The 18,090-nt window shown below is 41.3% G+C and overlaps 2 protein-coding genes across 4 annotated transcripts in view; both read right to left on the bottom strand.

The window, feature by feature from the left end:
• The window catches only part of znf423 (zinc finger protein 423), a 232,346-nt gene extending 228,153 nt beyond the window's left edge, over nucleotides 1-4,193 (bottom strand). Inside the window, exon 1 of one of the 3 annotated variants that reach the window (XR_208509.4) lies at nucleotides 2,559-4,193. Coding sequence is in view for 1 of the 3 variants with exons in the window: in XM_002937371.4 (XP_002937417.2) it covers nucleotides 2,559-2,598 (40 nt within the window). In the remaining 2 variants the exon portion in view is untranslated. The remainder of the gene's footprint in view (nucleotides 1-2,558) is intronic. The other 2 variants (XM_004913546.4, XM_002937371.4) reach the window with 2 other exon arrangements.
• Nucleotides 4,194-12,823: 8,630 nt separating this feature from the next.
• On the bottom strand, nucleotides 12,824-17,232 carry LOC108647431 (uncharacterized protein K02A2.6-like). Its single transcript, XM_018093479.2, has one exon. The coding sequence runs from the start codon at nucleotides 17,230-17,232 to the stop codon at nucleotides 13,204-13,206; it is 4,029 nt and encodes a 1,342-aa protein (XP_017948968.2). The 3' UTR covers nucleotides 12,824-13,203.
• Nucleotides 17,233-18,090: the final 858 nt, after the last annotated feature.

The raw sequence follows: 18,090 nt of genomic DNA, 5'->3' as shown, positions 1-18,090 counted from the left end.
CTTTTAATATGCTTATGTTGCTCTCCAAGTCTTTATGCAATTGACTGTGGCTCTTCAGTAAGAAAGGTTGAGGACCCCTTTATTAAATAGTTCCTAATGAAACTGACCATAGAGTAAATAAATGCTATATGCAGGCAGGAGATTGTAGGGACAGGAGTATGCATGAGTATGCATATATATAATCTTTGTAAAAAGCTGCTGATTATGTTGCCAATTTTAATTTTGATAAGATCCACACTAGTTATAATTATAAATGATATAGACAGTCCACTTATTTTCTATAAACTGACATTTGACTATGAGACCACTGGCTGCACGCAAACAAAAGCCATGTAATGTATTTTCACATTTGTATGTTCTTCATATACCCCAATCGTACAACCATAATTATTTTTTTTATAATAATCTATGTAAAGGGTTTCTGGAAGGGTATACACATATGTATAAAAAACAATAAGCAAAGAGAGAATGCTGTCTCCACAACATGATATGCCCTCAAATGTAATTTAAGGAAAAATAACAGAAACAAATACAGTCTCGATTAACCTTTTAATTATCAGAAAAATCCAAGTAAGCTTAGGTCAAAATAGGTTGCTGTCTCCACAACATGCTATGTCCTCAAAATTATGTTAATGGAAATAAAAGGTAGATAATAAATAAAAAAAATCTCAAAAAGATGCAAAAAGAACACAAATATGAAACATTTTATAGCAAAATTATAGTAGCATGGTTGCTAGTGTAACCAAACACTGACAAAACACAATTTTCAATGTTTACTTCAGAAAGAAAACTTGTGTTAGAAACACAGGTGAAAAATATGTAAATACAAATAAATACTTGTCCTCATATATTTTGCTTTTTTAGATACTTATAGTTTTCCTTGGTGCTTACAGCCAAGTTAAAAGCAGGTTATCAGCAAATGTGAGGCTTTTAGATTATCATAAATTTATGTTTGTTTTTTTTATACAGGCTCAGAATTTCAACATTTATTCAGTTTTCATTGCACAAACTTACAAATTTTTGTGTGTAGTGTGAGAAAGATTGGATCACTGGGCACCAATCACATGTGTTTCATTTAAAAAAAATTATATCCAGGCCCCTATGCCATCCCTAATCAGTTCCTCCCCTTATAAAACACTGAATGGTACATGTATTGCACATGCCAAACTGTATGAAGATAAAGATTTGATTTTTTTGTTCCTTGAAGTCTAAATTGAAAAAATCCTATCATTATAAAAATGTAATTGCTAAAAGAGGCCCATTTCAGTACCTGGTGACATTTAATTATTGTATGAAATTGCCACATGCATATTTATGACTGGCTGCATAAGTTAACTAGACCTGGCATGTTTCTTGCAATATTGTAAAAATATCAGTTTAAGTCAAATACATTTTTGAATGTTCCTTTCAGAAGACTATTTGGTTTTAAAGTACCTGAAATTGGTACATCAATTTCTAGCTAAAAAAACTGGAAGACCTACACTTCACAAGGGACCAAAGTATGGCACACTCTGGATTGTATATCTTACTTACAAAATCCCATGCACAAAGGTTAAAGATGACTGGAGCTGTAAAACTGTGACTGTTGACATAGTAAAGTTAATTTATCTCAAAAAATATTATTGCATCATTGCACAGAATCATAGAATTCTTAGGCACAATATTACATTTTTCTAATCAAGAACATTTTTTTCCTTTTAAAGCCATTGCTAAACAGCAGAAAGTGGACGTATGCATTATCAAAAATTATAAATATGTGAATGTTGGCCTAATATAAGGTACAAACATTCTGCAAGCAGACCTAAACAATCCAGGAAAATGAGACCTAACCCATAAACTAATTCTACTATTCCTGTAACAATTTAGCAAAAAATATAAAAGTTAACCTTGCAACAAAGAGAATTTAAAAAAATCAGCTGTACAATATTGTGTCAAGTAACCTTTCTAACTTCATTTTGCACTTGGGGTTATGAGCATGTTAACCTCCAAAAGGTAACTTTCCAGCAAATCAAGCTGCCATGTAAACGATACTAACTCGCCATAGAATAGCTATAAGTATTAATAGTTAACTCAGTCTATATAGGATTCAGACAGTCTACATCCCACGTGTCTGATCGCAGCCGCAGCACTTTCTATGGTCAAAGCGCCTTTGCGGATGGATACAGGTCGAAACAACTGTTCGAACACATGCATTTAGCTTCAGCAGAGGTTACATCTTGTTCCAAGACTTCATAGTTTTTTTTCATTTTTATGACGCTATCATAATGACAAGCTCCATTGGTTGTTGTTAAAAGTACAACTTCCAACCAAAAAAAAAAAAAAAAACACAGGCAGTTAAAATATTACCCACAGTAATACGAAACTGGAAACGTGTAGCGGTTCTACAAACGTCACCCCACATACAGCGGAACTGCAAGCTATTGAAGGGGTTACAACTGCTTTTGGCTCACGCAGGCCAGCCTATTGTGATGGGTCGCAGGCACGACCATGAATGGACAAGCTGCAATTGCAGTGCACGAAAAGGATTTACAAAAGCGGAAGCCCAAATGTACCCTTACCTTTCACCGAGCGTGGCTTGGCCTGTTTCCTTCTGGACATCTCCACTGTCCCTCAAAACTACACCCAGTAAAAATATACCCAGTTGGCCAATAAGTGTGTTTCTTGTGTGTTTTGCAGTGGTTTCCCCTCTACAATACCTGCAGCAGGATCCCTTTGGCGAACTCTCCCCCCTCTCTCACTTATTGTGTTAAAGTTCCTATTGTGTGGGATTCTGGCTCCCTTGGGTGCAGAGGTGGTGGTGGGGGAGGAGGAGGAGGAGGGAGGAGCACCAATACCCCCCACCCCAAGCCCTAGGGTAGTCACACAGCAAAAGGATAAATAAAAAGTATGCGGCAGAAAGAATATATGGGTAGATCATCTAGCTTGTAGATGTAATTAAACCAGTCACTTTAATAGTAGGTTAGCTGGGCTTCCCCTGTAGTTTTGGGATGGGGCTCCTATATCGTGCACTTGGCCCTTCTGTTTTTGTGTTGGCGATAACAGATATAATTTGCAAGCCCGCACCAATACCATAAATAAAAAGCACTTAGCGTCTGCTCTGGGATGTGCTTCAGCTCATGTGGTCGTATCACTAATTATTTAGGGATATAATGCTCAAGTTTCCTGCGCTCCTGCTACTAGGGGTCCCTATCCTAATACTCTACTTGGAATAACACTGTGCCGCTATTCTGGGCAATCAGCGGCTGAAGCCCAACGCTACCCTCCCTCCGATTAATCAGAGCGCTCGTTTGGCTCTCCTTGTACAAAGTAATTTTCTCCCAGATCTCTGGCGGTAGAATGATTGCTGCCCCTAACTGGAGGAATGCACCCTAATCACTCTGTTCAACTGTAGGGCAGCTTCTTTGTATAAAAAGAGAAAAAATACAGTCTCGACTTATTGTAACATCTTTCCGCCTTGTCCCACTGCCCTCACCTGCTGAGTATTACCGCTTCGGGTGATATTTGCCTCCTCTGCCTTCTGTCCGGTGTACCTCTGTTCCCTCCCTTCCTTCACTCCAGGGGTATTTCTGACCTTTCCTAGCACTGCCCCTGCCCTCTCTAGCCTTGAGAAGCGTTTTTACATCCACTGCCCCTTTTTTCTCTGGGTAAGTGTGCCTGCCTTTCTTTCCTGCCCTGATTAGGTTCCCTGCCACAGTCGAGCTAAGAGCTGCGTGTCCCTTCGTCCGGTCCAGCCGCTGCCTGTATGTCCCGTATTCCGGCGTCGCTAGCTGCCCCCATGCGCCGCGGTGAAGACGCCGCAGCAGCCCCAGTTCCCTATCTCATGCCGCTTGGCCGACTGGCTGCTCTTTGTCCCGGCTCTCTCCCCTCCTGCTCTCGCTGCTGCTGTTGGGGCTGCACTGCAGACACACATAATAAAGCCAGGCTGGGCTGGGGATGGAGCGGAGTCCCAGCAGGGGGATGTGAGGAGTGGAGTCCCGGCGGGGGAGCGCTCTGATCCCGCAGGGAGCCCCCGCACAGCCTGGGCTCAATCAGATGGTGAGAGAAACAACAGCACCGAGCCCTGGACAGCGCTGGAAATACAGGCAAAAGGAGGAGGGAAGGCGGAGCTGAGCGGAGAAGAGAGAGGAGTGAAAACATGGAAGGGGCATGGCAGACGAAGAACAAGGGGGTACAAACATGTCAAGATCAGTTAAAGGAATGAGGATTGCACAAAAAGGAAGGATGGCAGGGCACCATCCGAAGAAAAAGGGACTGGTAGTATGAGTTGAAAAAATATAGTTACGGAGGCAGTATATGACGAAAGTGATTTAAATTAAAGCCACAGAGTGGAAAAGTACATGAAGTGCATATATAAAACTGAAGCTGGCATTGAAAGGAGTAAAAGGTAAGAAAAACATGAAGGGAAGAACAGAGTATGTAAATACATTTTATTGAGGCTAGTGGCGCCTAGTGACCTTATAATAAAAACATTAATAATGCTGAAAATAATAACTCTTCTGTATGGCAAGCTTTTTTTATTTTTTTTTTTTGCAGCTGCTTACACTAATTATTTTAAGATCATTAAAGCTGTATAAGGTTTACCTTGGCAGATCAAACCCTATAGCAACTTTGATATACTTATTTGGCTGTTTAAAAGTTGGTATTGGCCTACACAATCATAAAACAAACTTGGGGATACTTCTAGAAAATCCAGAGAGAAGGGTTGCATTGACTTCATTTTATTTAAATTCAATAACCTCCCAAGCAAGGTGGTCACCTACCAAAACTCTAAAGGCCCCCAGACTGTATTAATATAGTTGCTGGACTCAGTCCTTAGAATTTTTGTGCTTTTTGCCAGGGGGTATTACTAAATCATCAAGAGATAAATGGAACAAACTCTTGAATAAATATATGTGTGTGTACTGCTGATAATCTTCTATAGCAGTTACCTGCAATTACAGGTAGTATTCCACTGGCGTACAGGAAGTCATAAATGTAGAACTAGCACCATACAAGCAAAAAAACTAAAACAGAAAAAAATAAACATATCATGGTTAATAACAATTCCAATTAATGGATGGGAAGGATCTTTAGAGTAGGGCAAAATAGATCAGAATCTGCAGCCAAGCTGCAGGAATCGCCAGTTGGTAACAAATGTTTCTTATAGATCTAAATACTTAGCTACCATAGTTAAGAATTAAGCATTTATATTTCTGTAACATATCCAAGATCTTCATATTTTGTTGTATATACTGCACTTGTATATTGATAAGCTTGTACATCTCTTTAGAATCAAATTTTTTTTCAATAATTGTATGTTTTAAGGTAATTTTAATTTATCTGCTTTTCTATTTAGTACTTGAACATACTGAGACTGAAAATATAACATGCTATGTTAGAAGCAAGGACAGCTCTGGAAGAGAGATATATTCCTGCAGTGTTCTTGACATTTTGTAGTAGATCCCTATTAAGGTAGGTAACGTCTGTTGGTCGCTAATTAGTAAGCTGCACATGTTGCCTGTATTTTCATTTCCTTTCGTAGGACTTTGATGAGGTTCAGCTCTGCTCTATTGGGGAACTGCAAAGGCTCCTGTGTGAGCAAAGAAGCTGTGAAATTACTTGGGTGTTGAGTTGGTGCTGGGTCTATCCCCTCAACTGGAAGCTAAGAGCAAGGGCACACAGGGCATATTGTCAGCCTGCAGATAAGCGCAGGTTGACAATACACCCCTGCGCCTAAAAAACCTTCTTGATGTGCCTGCACCCATAAGCATTGATCCCTCTTGGGTGCAGGCACACAGAGCCAATATCTGCTGACAAATGCAACTTGATGTTTGTTGGTGGATATTGACTGCTGTAAGAAATTTACATCTTGATTATATTAAGATCTTGATATTATTTTTATGTGTGTGTGTGTGTGTGTAATTTACATCCACAATGTCTTATGGATAGTGTAGGCCCAATAAAAACCAGTTGCCCAAGTCATGCCCAATGCCAAATCTCCATATCAAAGGGTTTTTCTTTGAATGACAGTTGTGCAGTATGTTGGTAACAGGAGCCATAAAAACTCATTTATGTATTCAAGAAACTGGACAGTAGTGAAGGGAGAACAGCATCTGAAGAGATGGGGGGTGGGATCCTGTAACCAGACAGCATGTGAGCACTGCAGACGAGAGGTTCTAGAGACCACAGAGGGAAGCCATGATCGACTTGCTGGAGAAAAGGAACCAGACCACCATGTTCTGTGTTTGTTAGTAGCTATAATGTAATGTAGATTATAAATAATCTGTAAATGGAAATAGTGTAAATACTGTTTTCGTTTAAATAATCATTTATAATTACTTGATTTATTATTCCGTATATTCCTTTAATATACACTTATTGGTGTGAATTATATGTTTGCTTCTCAAAAGAACCGTGACCCTAGTAAAAGGGGTGAATAATATTGTAGTTAAAATTATATTAAATTTTACAGATGGCGAGCCAGTCAGGAGAGCAAAGCATGACATTTAATTCATATGTATAAGTGTATAATATTGGGTAGTAAATCATTTGTTTTGTGTTAATTGTTGTTTTGTTACAATTATAATGGATGTTTTAGCAAAAAAGTTTGCCACAGTCACATGAGATTATTAAGTGTATGCAAGGATCTCCAGATTGATGGGCTAGAGCTCAAGGGTATGTGGCAAGGGCAATCCAGAAAACTCCCAGGGCAATCCAGGAAAAATGTCTGTCCAAAGATAAGGGAAAATGTGCACTGGTTTCTGCTGCCTGCTGGATAGCAGAAGAGTATAAAATTCTGGCTGTGCAAAAAGAGTTAAAGGAGAAAGAAAGATAAAAACTAAGTAAGCTTTATCAGAAAGGTCTATGTAAATACAGCCATAAGCACTCACAGAAATGCTGCACTGAGTTCTCTGTCAAAAGATTTCATGTGTCTGTTTTCCTCTGCCAGACACACACAGCTCTCTCCCCTCTCCTGCTCCCCCCTCCTTCAAGAATGCTAAGAACTCACTCCCCCCCCCTTAGGGATGTGCATCTGAGCCAATCAGCAGGAAGCTTCCTCATAGTCTAACTAACTTAGCATGTACACTTGGTCTGGGTCTCGGTGCAGGAGTGAGGCATTATGGGAACTTTCTTTACACAGCTCAGCATTTTTTCTTCCTGTTTGGCTTCTACTCATCTGAACAGGTGAAATATGGGGAGACTTAAGGGCACTATTGAGAGAACTGGGCCTGCAACTTGAGATTAACCCTTTATTAGCCTTTCCTTCTCCTTTAAAAGCTCAGCTAGGAGCAAGAAATACTGTTGTATCTACTTTTAATGTGCAGAATAATAATAAGTAGAGATAAAATGTCTGCAAATCATATAAAAGAAAGCAGAAAGTTTGAAACTGTTGTTAAAGGTAAAATTTCTAGCTTAGCAAGTCCTAGTCAGGACAGGCCTTCTAAGATGATAGCTAATTGTACAGAAAATTGCTTTTGGAAAAATTATAGAGAACTGTACCTATTTGTTTTTTATTTTTGTGCATTAGGAGAAGCACAAAAAGACATTTTTTTTTCCTTTTACTCTTGCAATAGCAGCAACATTTTTGTGATATTTTAACATAGAATGCATGCTGTTTTATTACCTCGATACATGTTTTTTGTTACCTTTAAAGTTTTTTTCAAAGTTTGCCTGTCATTGTTTGTATCTCGAGTTTGATGTGTGTAATAGTGATGAGCGTAATTTTTTGGTAGGCACGTATTTGCGGCAAATTTCCATGTTGCGCCACTGACATATTTTTTGCGTGAAATGTAAAAAATTTGCACGTGCCAAAAAATGACGGACATAAGAAAAATTGTTGCGTGTGTCATTTTCTGCATTTTGCGATTTTGTTAACCTTTTTCCAGTGAAGCAAAATGGGATTGTCATTCTTGTTCTGAAACATTTTGTTTATTTGTATGGTCTGTCAGATCCTCATCCAAATGTAACTGCAAACCATTTTTGTGAATTGTTTATATGTACATGGTAACTGTTCTGTCTTTTGTACCCCTGTATTCTGTAAAGCGCTGAGTAAATTGATGGCACTATATAAATAATAATAATAATAATAAACAAGGAAACAGCTAGACCAAAATGATATTCCTAATGTCTGTTTTGATCTATTTTAGATATTCAGGGTAGGAAGCTGGTGTAAGTGTAGAGGCTGTTTGGCAGCCTATGTTTTTGTGCAGGCTGAGGATCTGCCCCTTGTGGCACCAGCATTAAACTTGATGGATGGTTGTCTTTTTCTCAGCTCAACAAGTTAATTATGTAACTATACGGTGGTGTAACTAGTCTGCGCCGGTCCCTCTGCAAAAAAATGTTTGGATGGTCCTGGCATACAGGGACTCCTTCCCAGCCTGCCTGTCAGCAGCAGGGACAGAGAAAAGATGCCATTCGCTAAGGTTTTTACACATGCTGGTCTCTTTATCATTCATTCACACCACTGCCGATCTTTGTATGGGCTTTTTTACATGAGAGTTTTCCACCTGCACTTAGTAGTTTGGTGACACCTGTGTCAGTATGGGCAGATAAGTAAGAATAAATTGTATTTTGTCCTGCGCTCCCCTGTGATGTGATACAGAAGAAATCCACTGCAGGGGGACATAGAGCAAAACATCTATGTGTACAAGCTCTGAAAGTGCAGTATTAGGTATGTGCCTAATTGCACATAAATGGGGCATTTATTAAAATAGTTCTATTTAGAAAAGGGTTTATGTTTTGCTAAATTCCACCACTTGGGTAGGACACTGCAAAAAGGTGGATAACCCTTTTAAGTCATACTTAGCCATGCAATATATATTGTTACATTGTAATTTAGCTTGAAAAAGGCACACATCTATCTACTTTTGTCTAAAAACTAGGGATGTAGCGAACCTAAAAAAAAAAGTTTGCGAACTTACGCCAAAACCCGCGAATCAAGGAGGGGGATCAAGGGCAAAAACTTCTCTGAAAAATACTTTGTTGGCACAGCGTTGCGCAAAAAACGCAAGCTATTCTAGCGAAAATACGCGGCTGTTTTGCTATGTCGCGCTAAACACCATGAAAACAGGATTTGCGGAAAAACGCCATGTGTGACTTGTGCGGCGTATTGTACAATACTTTTGCGATGATAAAAAACGCGGCGGAAAACGCTGCGCGAACCCAAACTGCGAACATATGCTGAAAGTTCGCGAACAGTTCGCTACATCTCTACTAAAAACCCTGCCTGACTGCTAGTTAATCCAAGAAGGCAATAAAAGCTAGAGGGAAACTCTGTCCAACCAGTAGTCATCCCTACCGAAGATGGCATTGAGATTGCTTCAGTTGACCCAGGAGGTTAATCATCAGGCCCATAACTGATGCTTTCAGTTTAGTATTGGTTTTTGGAATAGGTGAAAATCCAAATTTCACCATCCTACCGTATGGCAGAAAATACCACAGGGCTTTTAACTGTAACAGCAATTGTGGGATATTCTTTAATATTTCCATGTATTCACATTGCCTTCATGCAATATCCCTTTTAAAAACCCTGAAGCCTAATTTATCTCAGAGGAGAAAATAATTTTGCAATTTAAAATGGAATTTTCTTTCTTTCTCCCTGTCCAAGTTGTTGGGCCCATGGGATGCGGTTCTTTAATGGGCCCTAGATACCCCTGCCCGACACAGGTAAACATCATCTTTTCCAGTTCACCAGGCTGCATTATAGCCTTGCTCTTATGTACACTAACTCTTAGGGGCTGATTTACTAAGACACGATTTCGAATCCGAATTGGAAAAATTCCGATTGGAAACGAACATTTTGCGACTTTTTCGTATTTTTTGAGATTTTTTCGTCGTCTTTACGATTTTTGCATAAAAACGCGAGTTTTTCGGCGTCTTTACGATTTTTGCGTAAAAACGCGAGTTTTTCGGCGTCTTTACGAAAATGTTGTGCAAAGTTGCGATTTTTTCGTAGCGTTAACACTTGCGCGCAAAGTCGCGCCTTTTTCGTAGCGTTAAAACTTAAAAGGCGCGACATTTCGCGCAAATTTTAACGCTACGAAAAAATTGCGACTTTGCGCAACTTTCGTAAAGACGCCGAAAAACTCGCGTTTTTACGCAAAAATCGTAAAGACGCCGAAAAACTCGCAAAATTACCGATCATTATGAAAAAAACGCAATCGGACGCATTCGGCCCGTTCGTGGGTTAGTAAATGTGCCCCTTAGGGTATCCAACTGCACAAAAATTATTGATGGAGGAGAGCAACTATGTTCATATAGGAAAGAAAAGGAATTTGTAGCAATCTATTATCTGCCCACTCTATTTGTTCTAGGAATAAGGCTAGCCACCTAGAAACAACTTTGGTTTAAGTAGGAGCTTCCTAAAGAAATTGCTGGAAACCTTTTAATGGTTCTTAAAAAAAAAAAAAGTAAGAAAAGGTTACAGAAACGGGATCATTTTTAGTTTGGAAGAAGCTGATGCTACAAGGATGATTATTCTGATGCTAATTGCACTGGTTTCTGAGCTGCCATGTAATGAGAATCTTAATTTTACTTTCTATATACAGTATATAGTGAATCAGTCCCTAAGGGCAATGGTCCATGGGGAGATTAGTAGCCCGGGAAATGTGGGTGGTGGGAAGGCATTTTGAGAAGATTAGTCATCCGCAATAGCCTAGATTTAACCACGGGCAACTAATCTCCCCATGGGCCATCAGTCTAAGCTTAGGTTACTGACAGCAGTACAAAGCATGCTTTGTGAACATGCAGAAAAGAAGATAGGGAGCTACTGGGGCTGGTTTAAAATCTCAAAACATAATGTGCGGTATTTCTAGCCTACTTCTCTTTTAAGCCTTAGGTCTCCTTTAAGACTAATGAAGCCAGGTATCTTGAGTATATAAGACAATATTTGTAATTTTAGTAACTGACTTCCTTCCAACATCTAATAACATTAGTTGTTGTAATTTTGTAGTTTAGATCAGGGAGCCCCAACCGCTGGGCCGTGGACCAGTTCCGGGCCGTGGACGGCATGGCAGTGGGCCGCAGCGCACCCCCCCCCCAGCGCCCCACCCCCATCCCCTCCCCTTGGTCCGTGGAACAAAATTTTTGCCTCCTACCGGCCCATGGTGCTAAAAAGTTTGGGGACCCCTGGTTTAGCATTGCCGTGGGTTCACAAGGCCTGTATCTTGTTATATACTTTGTATATTTTGTTATTGGATTATTGTCTATCTAGAAAAGATGGGTGAGTGGGATGGACACTACAAAACAAACAGAGAGGGTGGGTGGGAGAGGAGGGACTGTTTGTTTGCAGGGGTGCCCAGCGCGACCAAGTTACACCAATGGCTGAGATATATCTTGTCTTGTATGTATAGATGTATCTAAATAGGTGGATAAGGCAGACATGATATAATGGATCTTACTTATCTTTTGTTAGATCAGTTTCAACTGGAGATGGCTCACCAATTAAATTGTATGTTCTGCCTTTAAAGGGGATCTAAGCTCAGAAAGATGAATTGGTGTAAAGGTAGTCCTCTGAACACTTCAAATTTACATTAATTTTTATATTGCTAAGTAGGCTTTCACCTTAATGGCTTTTTAAAGCCCAGAATGCTAAAAGACTAGCCAATTTGTTAATAAGACTTCTGATATCTGATTATCTAGAGTAGATAGTGTGACATGCTGTCTGCCTGTACATGTAATTTTTAGGGGAAATTAGCTATGGCAGGCAGGGTAGCAGAAGATTAGGAGCATAGAGACAGGGACACCACTTCGTCAGGCGAAAAAGTTTATTTGGGGTAAACTCCTCCCAACATAGAAAGTAAAGCAGCAATTGCAACAGCACCCAATCATAATTACATTGAGTAAGAGGTGCAGCCAAGGGTATGAACTACCTTTAACAAAAACCACACACTCATTTTTCAATCTTTATTGGAACAATAAATGAGACTCAATTAAAATAACCCTTCTCCCTCTAATAACCCATGTTTCAATAACACACCCATTGATATACAAATATAAAGTGCAAAACCCTACCGGGACCGGAACCAAATGGTTCACGTGCAGCTGGTTGCATCCGGATGCAAATACAGTATAACTCCATAATAAAGAGAAAGTTCCAGTGCAAACCTATAGGGTAAGGAGTGTGGGCTGAATGAGACGCAATCCTCCAGGCGTTTCGCCACCAGACTTCGTCAGGAGGTGAATCACTAAGCGCCAAGTCTCTTAAAGGAGAAAGAAAATAATTTTAGTATTTTACTGCCAATTGATTTGCTACATTAGTGCCACCTAGAACAATATATTTATTCTGCAGAAACCATTAACATACCTGAGTAAACAGCTTTAGAAGCTCTCTCACTTTGCTTAAGATAGCAGCTGCCATTTTAAGTTGCTTCCTGCCTGCAGTCTCTAGCTGTTGTAAGTGAGATCACACATTCCTAAGGGAGGGAGTTCTTAGCATTCTGGTGGGAGGGGGGACCAGGAGAGAACTGAGCAGACTCTGGCCCAGGGAATTAAAGGAGAAGGAAAGGCCAAGTCACTTGGGGGTGGCAAAATGTTAGGCACCCCCAAGTGACTTTAATCGCTTACCTTGTATCCCGGGCTGGTGCCCCTGTTAGGCGAAATCCCTACCAGCCTGGCGTACCTGTAGCGAGCGCTTCCTTCTTCCACTTTTCTTATGCGGTGAAATCCCTGGGCCGGCGCATGCGCATTAGAGTGAAAAGCTGACTTTCTTGTTAAAGTTCACCCCGGGCTGGTGCTGTTCTCTCTTAACAGGGGCACCAGCCCGGGGTAAAAGGTAAGCGATTAAAGTCACTTGGGGGTTTTGGCTGTATTTACAGAGACCTTTTTGATAAAGCTTACTGTTATGTCGGCATCAATATGCACAGTTATGTTACTATATACTTGTTTTTAGGTGCACAATAACTAGCATGAAAACAGTCAGAGCATGGAGAGTGAACAGGGTATTTCCCTTCTGGTTTATTACTTCCGGGGCGCATGAGACATACATCACACCACGGTATTGCCACCTAGTGGCACGTATGTGAAATAACACTCAAATACATTACATCTCCTCCCCACTTAGATCAATTACTCCCATGTTCTTTCTCATACCGTGAACATTGGAACATCAGTGGAACTCAATAACTGTGAGGCCATATTAATGATAAAATAACCTACCGGACCAACCGTTAACTGCTTGAGTCTACACCCAATTAACATATTATGCAGTGCAGATAAAAACAAAAACTACAGATCTAATCTGTTAGGTGCCTTACGATTCCTCACGGGGAATCGCCTCTCATTTTGGGAAATAACCGTAGCCGGTGCAACAAGCCCATCTGCATGTTGGTCTGGTGCATAAGATACAGTCTCATTAGATATCAAAGGCAGTTCTTGTTCCCTATTGTCTAATATTGGTGACACACTGTTATCCGCTGGCAACAGTTCGGTGGCTTTTGTGATTTCCGGGTGTCCCCCTAACATTTGATCTGCATGTCTTTTCCAGGTTTGTGCACTGTCCACTTGGACCGTATATGACACTGGTCCTGACTGGGAAGAGACAGTACCAGTTTTCCACTTTTCTCCCCCATGTCTATAATCTCTGACCAGCACGGAATCACCAACACCAAAGTCTCTTTCTTTCGCATGGAGGGCACGGTACGAACATTGAACTTCTTGGGCTTGCTCCACAGTCTGTTTTACACTTGGCTTTATTAAATCTAGTCGTGTTCTCAGTCTGCGATGTAAGAACAACATTGCCGGTGCTTCTTTTGTTGTGCTGTGGGGAGTATTCCTGTACTGTAACAGGAAAGCATCTAGTCTTTGTTGCAATGGTTTTGGTTCTTTGGATGCTTTTAGCGAATGTTTAAAAATTTGTACAAAACGCTCAGCCAACCCGTTGGTCGCTGGGTGAAATGGTGCCGAGCGTACATGTTTAACACCATTCGATTTCAGAAAGCATTCAAATTCCTCTGAAGTAAATTGTGGGCCATTGTCGCTCACTAAGGTTTCAGGTATGCCATAGCGACTAAAAAGACCACGCAATACCTCGATTGTTTTGCATGACGTAGTAGAATCCATCACCAGAACTTCTGGCCATTTCGAGTGTGCGTCAACGACTACTAGGAACATGCGTCCTTCAAATGGCCCAGCGTAATCGATGTGGATTCGCTGCCAAGGGGATTCGGGCCATGCCCAGGGATGTAACGGTGATAGGGCTGGGGATTTCTGATTTTGTTGACAGGACATGCAGGTTTTAGATTTTTCCTCAATCTGCGAGTCGATATTTGGCCACCAGATGTAGCTACGCGCTAATGCCTTCATTTTGACTACACCTGGGTGTCCCGTGTGTAAATCCTCTAAGACTTGGGGTCTCAAATTTGGTGGGACGATAACTCGCTGTCCCCACATTAGACAGTCCTGCAAAAGTGATAGCTCCTCCTTCCTCATGAGATACGGTTTTAAAACATTTTCTGAGTCTTTGGTAGGTGGGAATAACCCGGTGGATACCATTTCCTTTACCCGACAGAGAATTGGATCTGTCCTGGTTCCTTTCCGAATATCACTGCTACTGACTGGAAGTGTATCCATTTTGTTTATAAAATAAACCTCTAATGCATCCTTTCTGTCCTTGTGGTGAACAGGCAGTGGTAAGCGTGATAAACTATCTGCGTTCCCGTGTTTGTCCGCACTCCTATACTGGATAGTGTAGTTATGTGCAGCCAACAGGAGAGCCCACCTTTGAAGTCTGGCTGCAGCCATGGAGGGAGTCGCTTTGTGTGGATGGAGTATGGTGGTAAGTGGACGGTGATCGGTCATTAAGGTGAAGTGACGTCCATATAGGTAAGTGTGAAACTTCCGTACTCCGAAGATTAATCCTAATGCTTCTCGCTCCAGCTGCGCATAGTTTTGCTCTGCCTTACTTAAGGTTCTCGAAGCGAAGGCTATGGGTCTTTCCTGCCCATCTGGCATCAAATGTGAAAGTACTGCCCCCACCCCATAGGGTGAAGCGTCGCACGCCAATCGGACTGGAAGTCTTGGGTCGTAGTGCGTAAGCACATTGGGTGTCAATAGCTGTCTCTTGATTTCCTGAAATGCACCCTCACATTCTGGAGACCAGTTCCATTTCACCTCCTTATGTAACATTGCGTTCAGGGGGTGAAGGACTGTGGACAGATTTGGAACGAATCTTGCATAATAATTAACCAGCCCCAGGAAGGACCTGAGTTGGCTAACATTGACCGGGACCGGTGCCTCTGCAACTGCGCGCAGTTTATTGGCGGACTTGTGGAGTCCCGATGCATCAATCATGTGTCCCAAATACTCTAATGAGTTTTTGAAAAACTCACACTTCTCTCTTTTTACCCGAAGTCCACATTTCTCCAGTCTATTTAGCACAGCCTCAAGATTAGACAAGTGGTGCGCATCGTCTCTCCCTGTGATCAGGATGTCGTCCAGAAAACAGTGGACGGATGGTAACCCCTGCAGTACTTGTTCCATGGCTCGTTGGAATATCGATGGAGCTGATGTGATGCCAAAAGGTAATCTGTTGTATACGAACATTCCCTTGTGTGTCGTGATGGTTAAGTATTTCCGTGAATTTTCATGTACAGGGATCTGCAGGTACGCTTGTGAAAGGTCCAATTTGCTAAACCTTTTTCCTCCCGCTAGTGAAGCGAACAGATCTTCAATCCGAGGTAATGGATAATGTTCGGCACATAAGCCTGGGTTTACCGTTACTTTGAAGTCACCGCAGATTCTGACATTACCTCCTTTTTTGATTACAGGCACAATCGGGGTTGCCCATTCACTGAATCGTACTGGTGAAATGATTCCTTGTTTGAGTAGGTGGTTGATTTCTTCCTCCACCTTGGGTCTGATGGCATATGGTACCACTCGAGCTTGGAAAAACTTTGGTTGAGTTCCTGGTTTCAGATTGATGGTAGCTGTGTAACCATTGAAAGTTCCTAACTCTTCACTGAAAACTTTCTCATGCTGTTTTAGAAGGCTGTCCAATGTCCCTTCGTTGCTGCGGTGTACTGCACTTATTGATTTGATCTCACGCCAGTCCAGATGAATTCGGCGAAGCCACTCGCGTCCAAATAGCGGAACCGCATTTCCGGTAACAATATACAGTGGTAACCGTGCATGTTGTTTGTTTAGCTTAACGCACACCTTGATGACTCCTTCTGGCCGGATTACTTCGCCAGTGTATGTCTTGAGAACAACGTTTGTATGGCGCAGACGAATGTGACTTAATTTATCTCTATACAGTTCCCCTGAGATAATAGAAACTGCCGCTCCTGTGTCGACTTCCATCTCTACTCGTAACCCCTCAATTTTTGGTTGTATTTTTATTACCGCTGTCCCTTCCTCATTTTCCCTTTTCATTATGTTCCCTGGTGCAGGGTTTTGCGATGTTGCGGTAACGTTGTGTAGTGTCAGTTCAGACTCAGTATCCGAACTTGTCTCTTCATTCAGCCTTTCCGTCTCAGTGCCCATTTTGTGAATTGTTTTTTTCTTTGTCATTCCCTTACTTTTTACATAGTTTCCTTTTCCGAAAACTCTCGGTATTTTCACCTCTGTCTTTGCACCTTTACATGACCGAGCGATGTGGCCCTTCTTTCCACAATTGTGACACAGTTGGTCTTTGTAAAAACATTCATTTTGGGTATGGTTAGACTTTCCGCATCTAAAACATTTTGCCTTTGGCGATTCTGATGCAAAAGACATGGCATTTACTTTCAATGAGTTACTTAAATGCTGTGATTCCCTCGATACAGCCTCCATTGACATTGCTATGTCCAGGGCCTTTTGGTACGTGAGCGCCGATTCAGTCAAAAGCTTCCGCTGTATTGACTCGCTGCACAGGCCACACACCACTCTGTCTCTTAATGCATCGTTTAAATTGTCACCAAATTCACAGTGCTCCGCCAGTTTCTTTAATACAGCCACATACTGTGCAACACTTTCCCCCTCCGCCTGATTTCGTTTGTGAAACTTGAACCTCTCAGCAATCACAATAGGCCTGGGACTGAAATGCGCTTGCAGTGTGTTCACAATGTCTCCATATGACATAGTGCCGGGCTTAACTGGTGCAATAAGGCTACGTAAGAGTCCATAAGTGGATGCTCTCATTACGCTGAGGAAAACCGACACTGTTTTTCCCTCGTCAATGTCATTTGCTTTCACGAAGTGTTCAAAGCGTTCTACATACGTGGTCCATTGCTCTCTCGCCTCGTCGAAGGTATCAATCTGTCCAATGATCGTAGCCATCCTTACTTCTGGCTTAACAACTAGATATTGACCGTGGGCACGTTTCCCTCGTCGCCAATTTATGTTATGTCGGCATCAATATGCACAGTTATGTTACTATATACTTGTTTTTAGGTGCACAATAACTAGCATGAAAACAGTCAGAGCATGGAGAGTGAACAGGGTATTTCCCTTCTGGTTTATTACTTCCGGGGCGCATGAGACATACATCACACCACGGTATTGCCACCTAGTGGCACGTATGTGAAATAACACTCAAATACATTACACTTACTTAGTTTTTACCTATCTTTGTTCTTTAAGGTGCAGTCAGGAATCGGCAAATCTTGGTCCATAATAATGGAATCACAAGGTCATACCAACTGAAATAAATAAATCAGAGCATATAATCAGAATATTTAATACAAAAAAAGAGTTGGTCTTCTCCCCATGTGCTTCCAGAAAATGTGCAGCCACCGTACTTAGGGATACATTTTTATCCACATATCTCTAGCACATCATTTCATTGAACAGTGTTTATGTACTCTCTTATACAATTCCTGTGTAGTCTGTCTAACATAATACTTACAGGGACAAATCAATACATATACAATATTAGAAGTTTTACAATTACATTAGAAGTAAAATTAAAATGTTACATTAGAAGTCCTTAAATACTCCTCCCAACATAAACATCAGCAAACAGTTCATTAAACATGTTCATGATTTGTCCCCTCTCTGGGACTCACCTTCCAGGGTAACTCTCACTATCTGGAACCTTGTTCTGGGCTTATCACCATCCCCAATGACCCTCGCACATCCACGGTGACTCTCACACTCGTAAACACTTGGGATACTCACTCAGCCCTGTTGTCTCTT

This window comes from Xenopus tropicalis, chromosome 4 (genome assembly GCF_000004195.4).
Source record: "Xenopus tropicalis strain Nigerian chromosome 4, UCB_Xtro_10.0, whole genome shotgun sequence".
Taxonomy (NCBI): Eukaryota; Metazoa; Chordata; class Amphibia; order Anura; family Pipidae; genus Xenopus; species Xenopus tropicalis.
This window is presented reverse-complemented; position numbering and strand designations above follow the sequence as displayed.

What these genes read in the sequence shown, in the direction of transcription:
- LOC108647431 (XM_018093479.2), bottom strand. Translation starts at nt 17,232, where the DNA reads ATGGCTACGATCATTGGACAGATTGATACCTTCGACGAGGCGAGAGAG.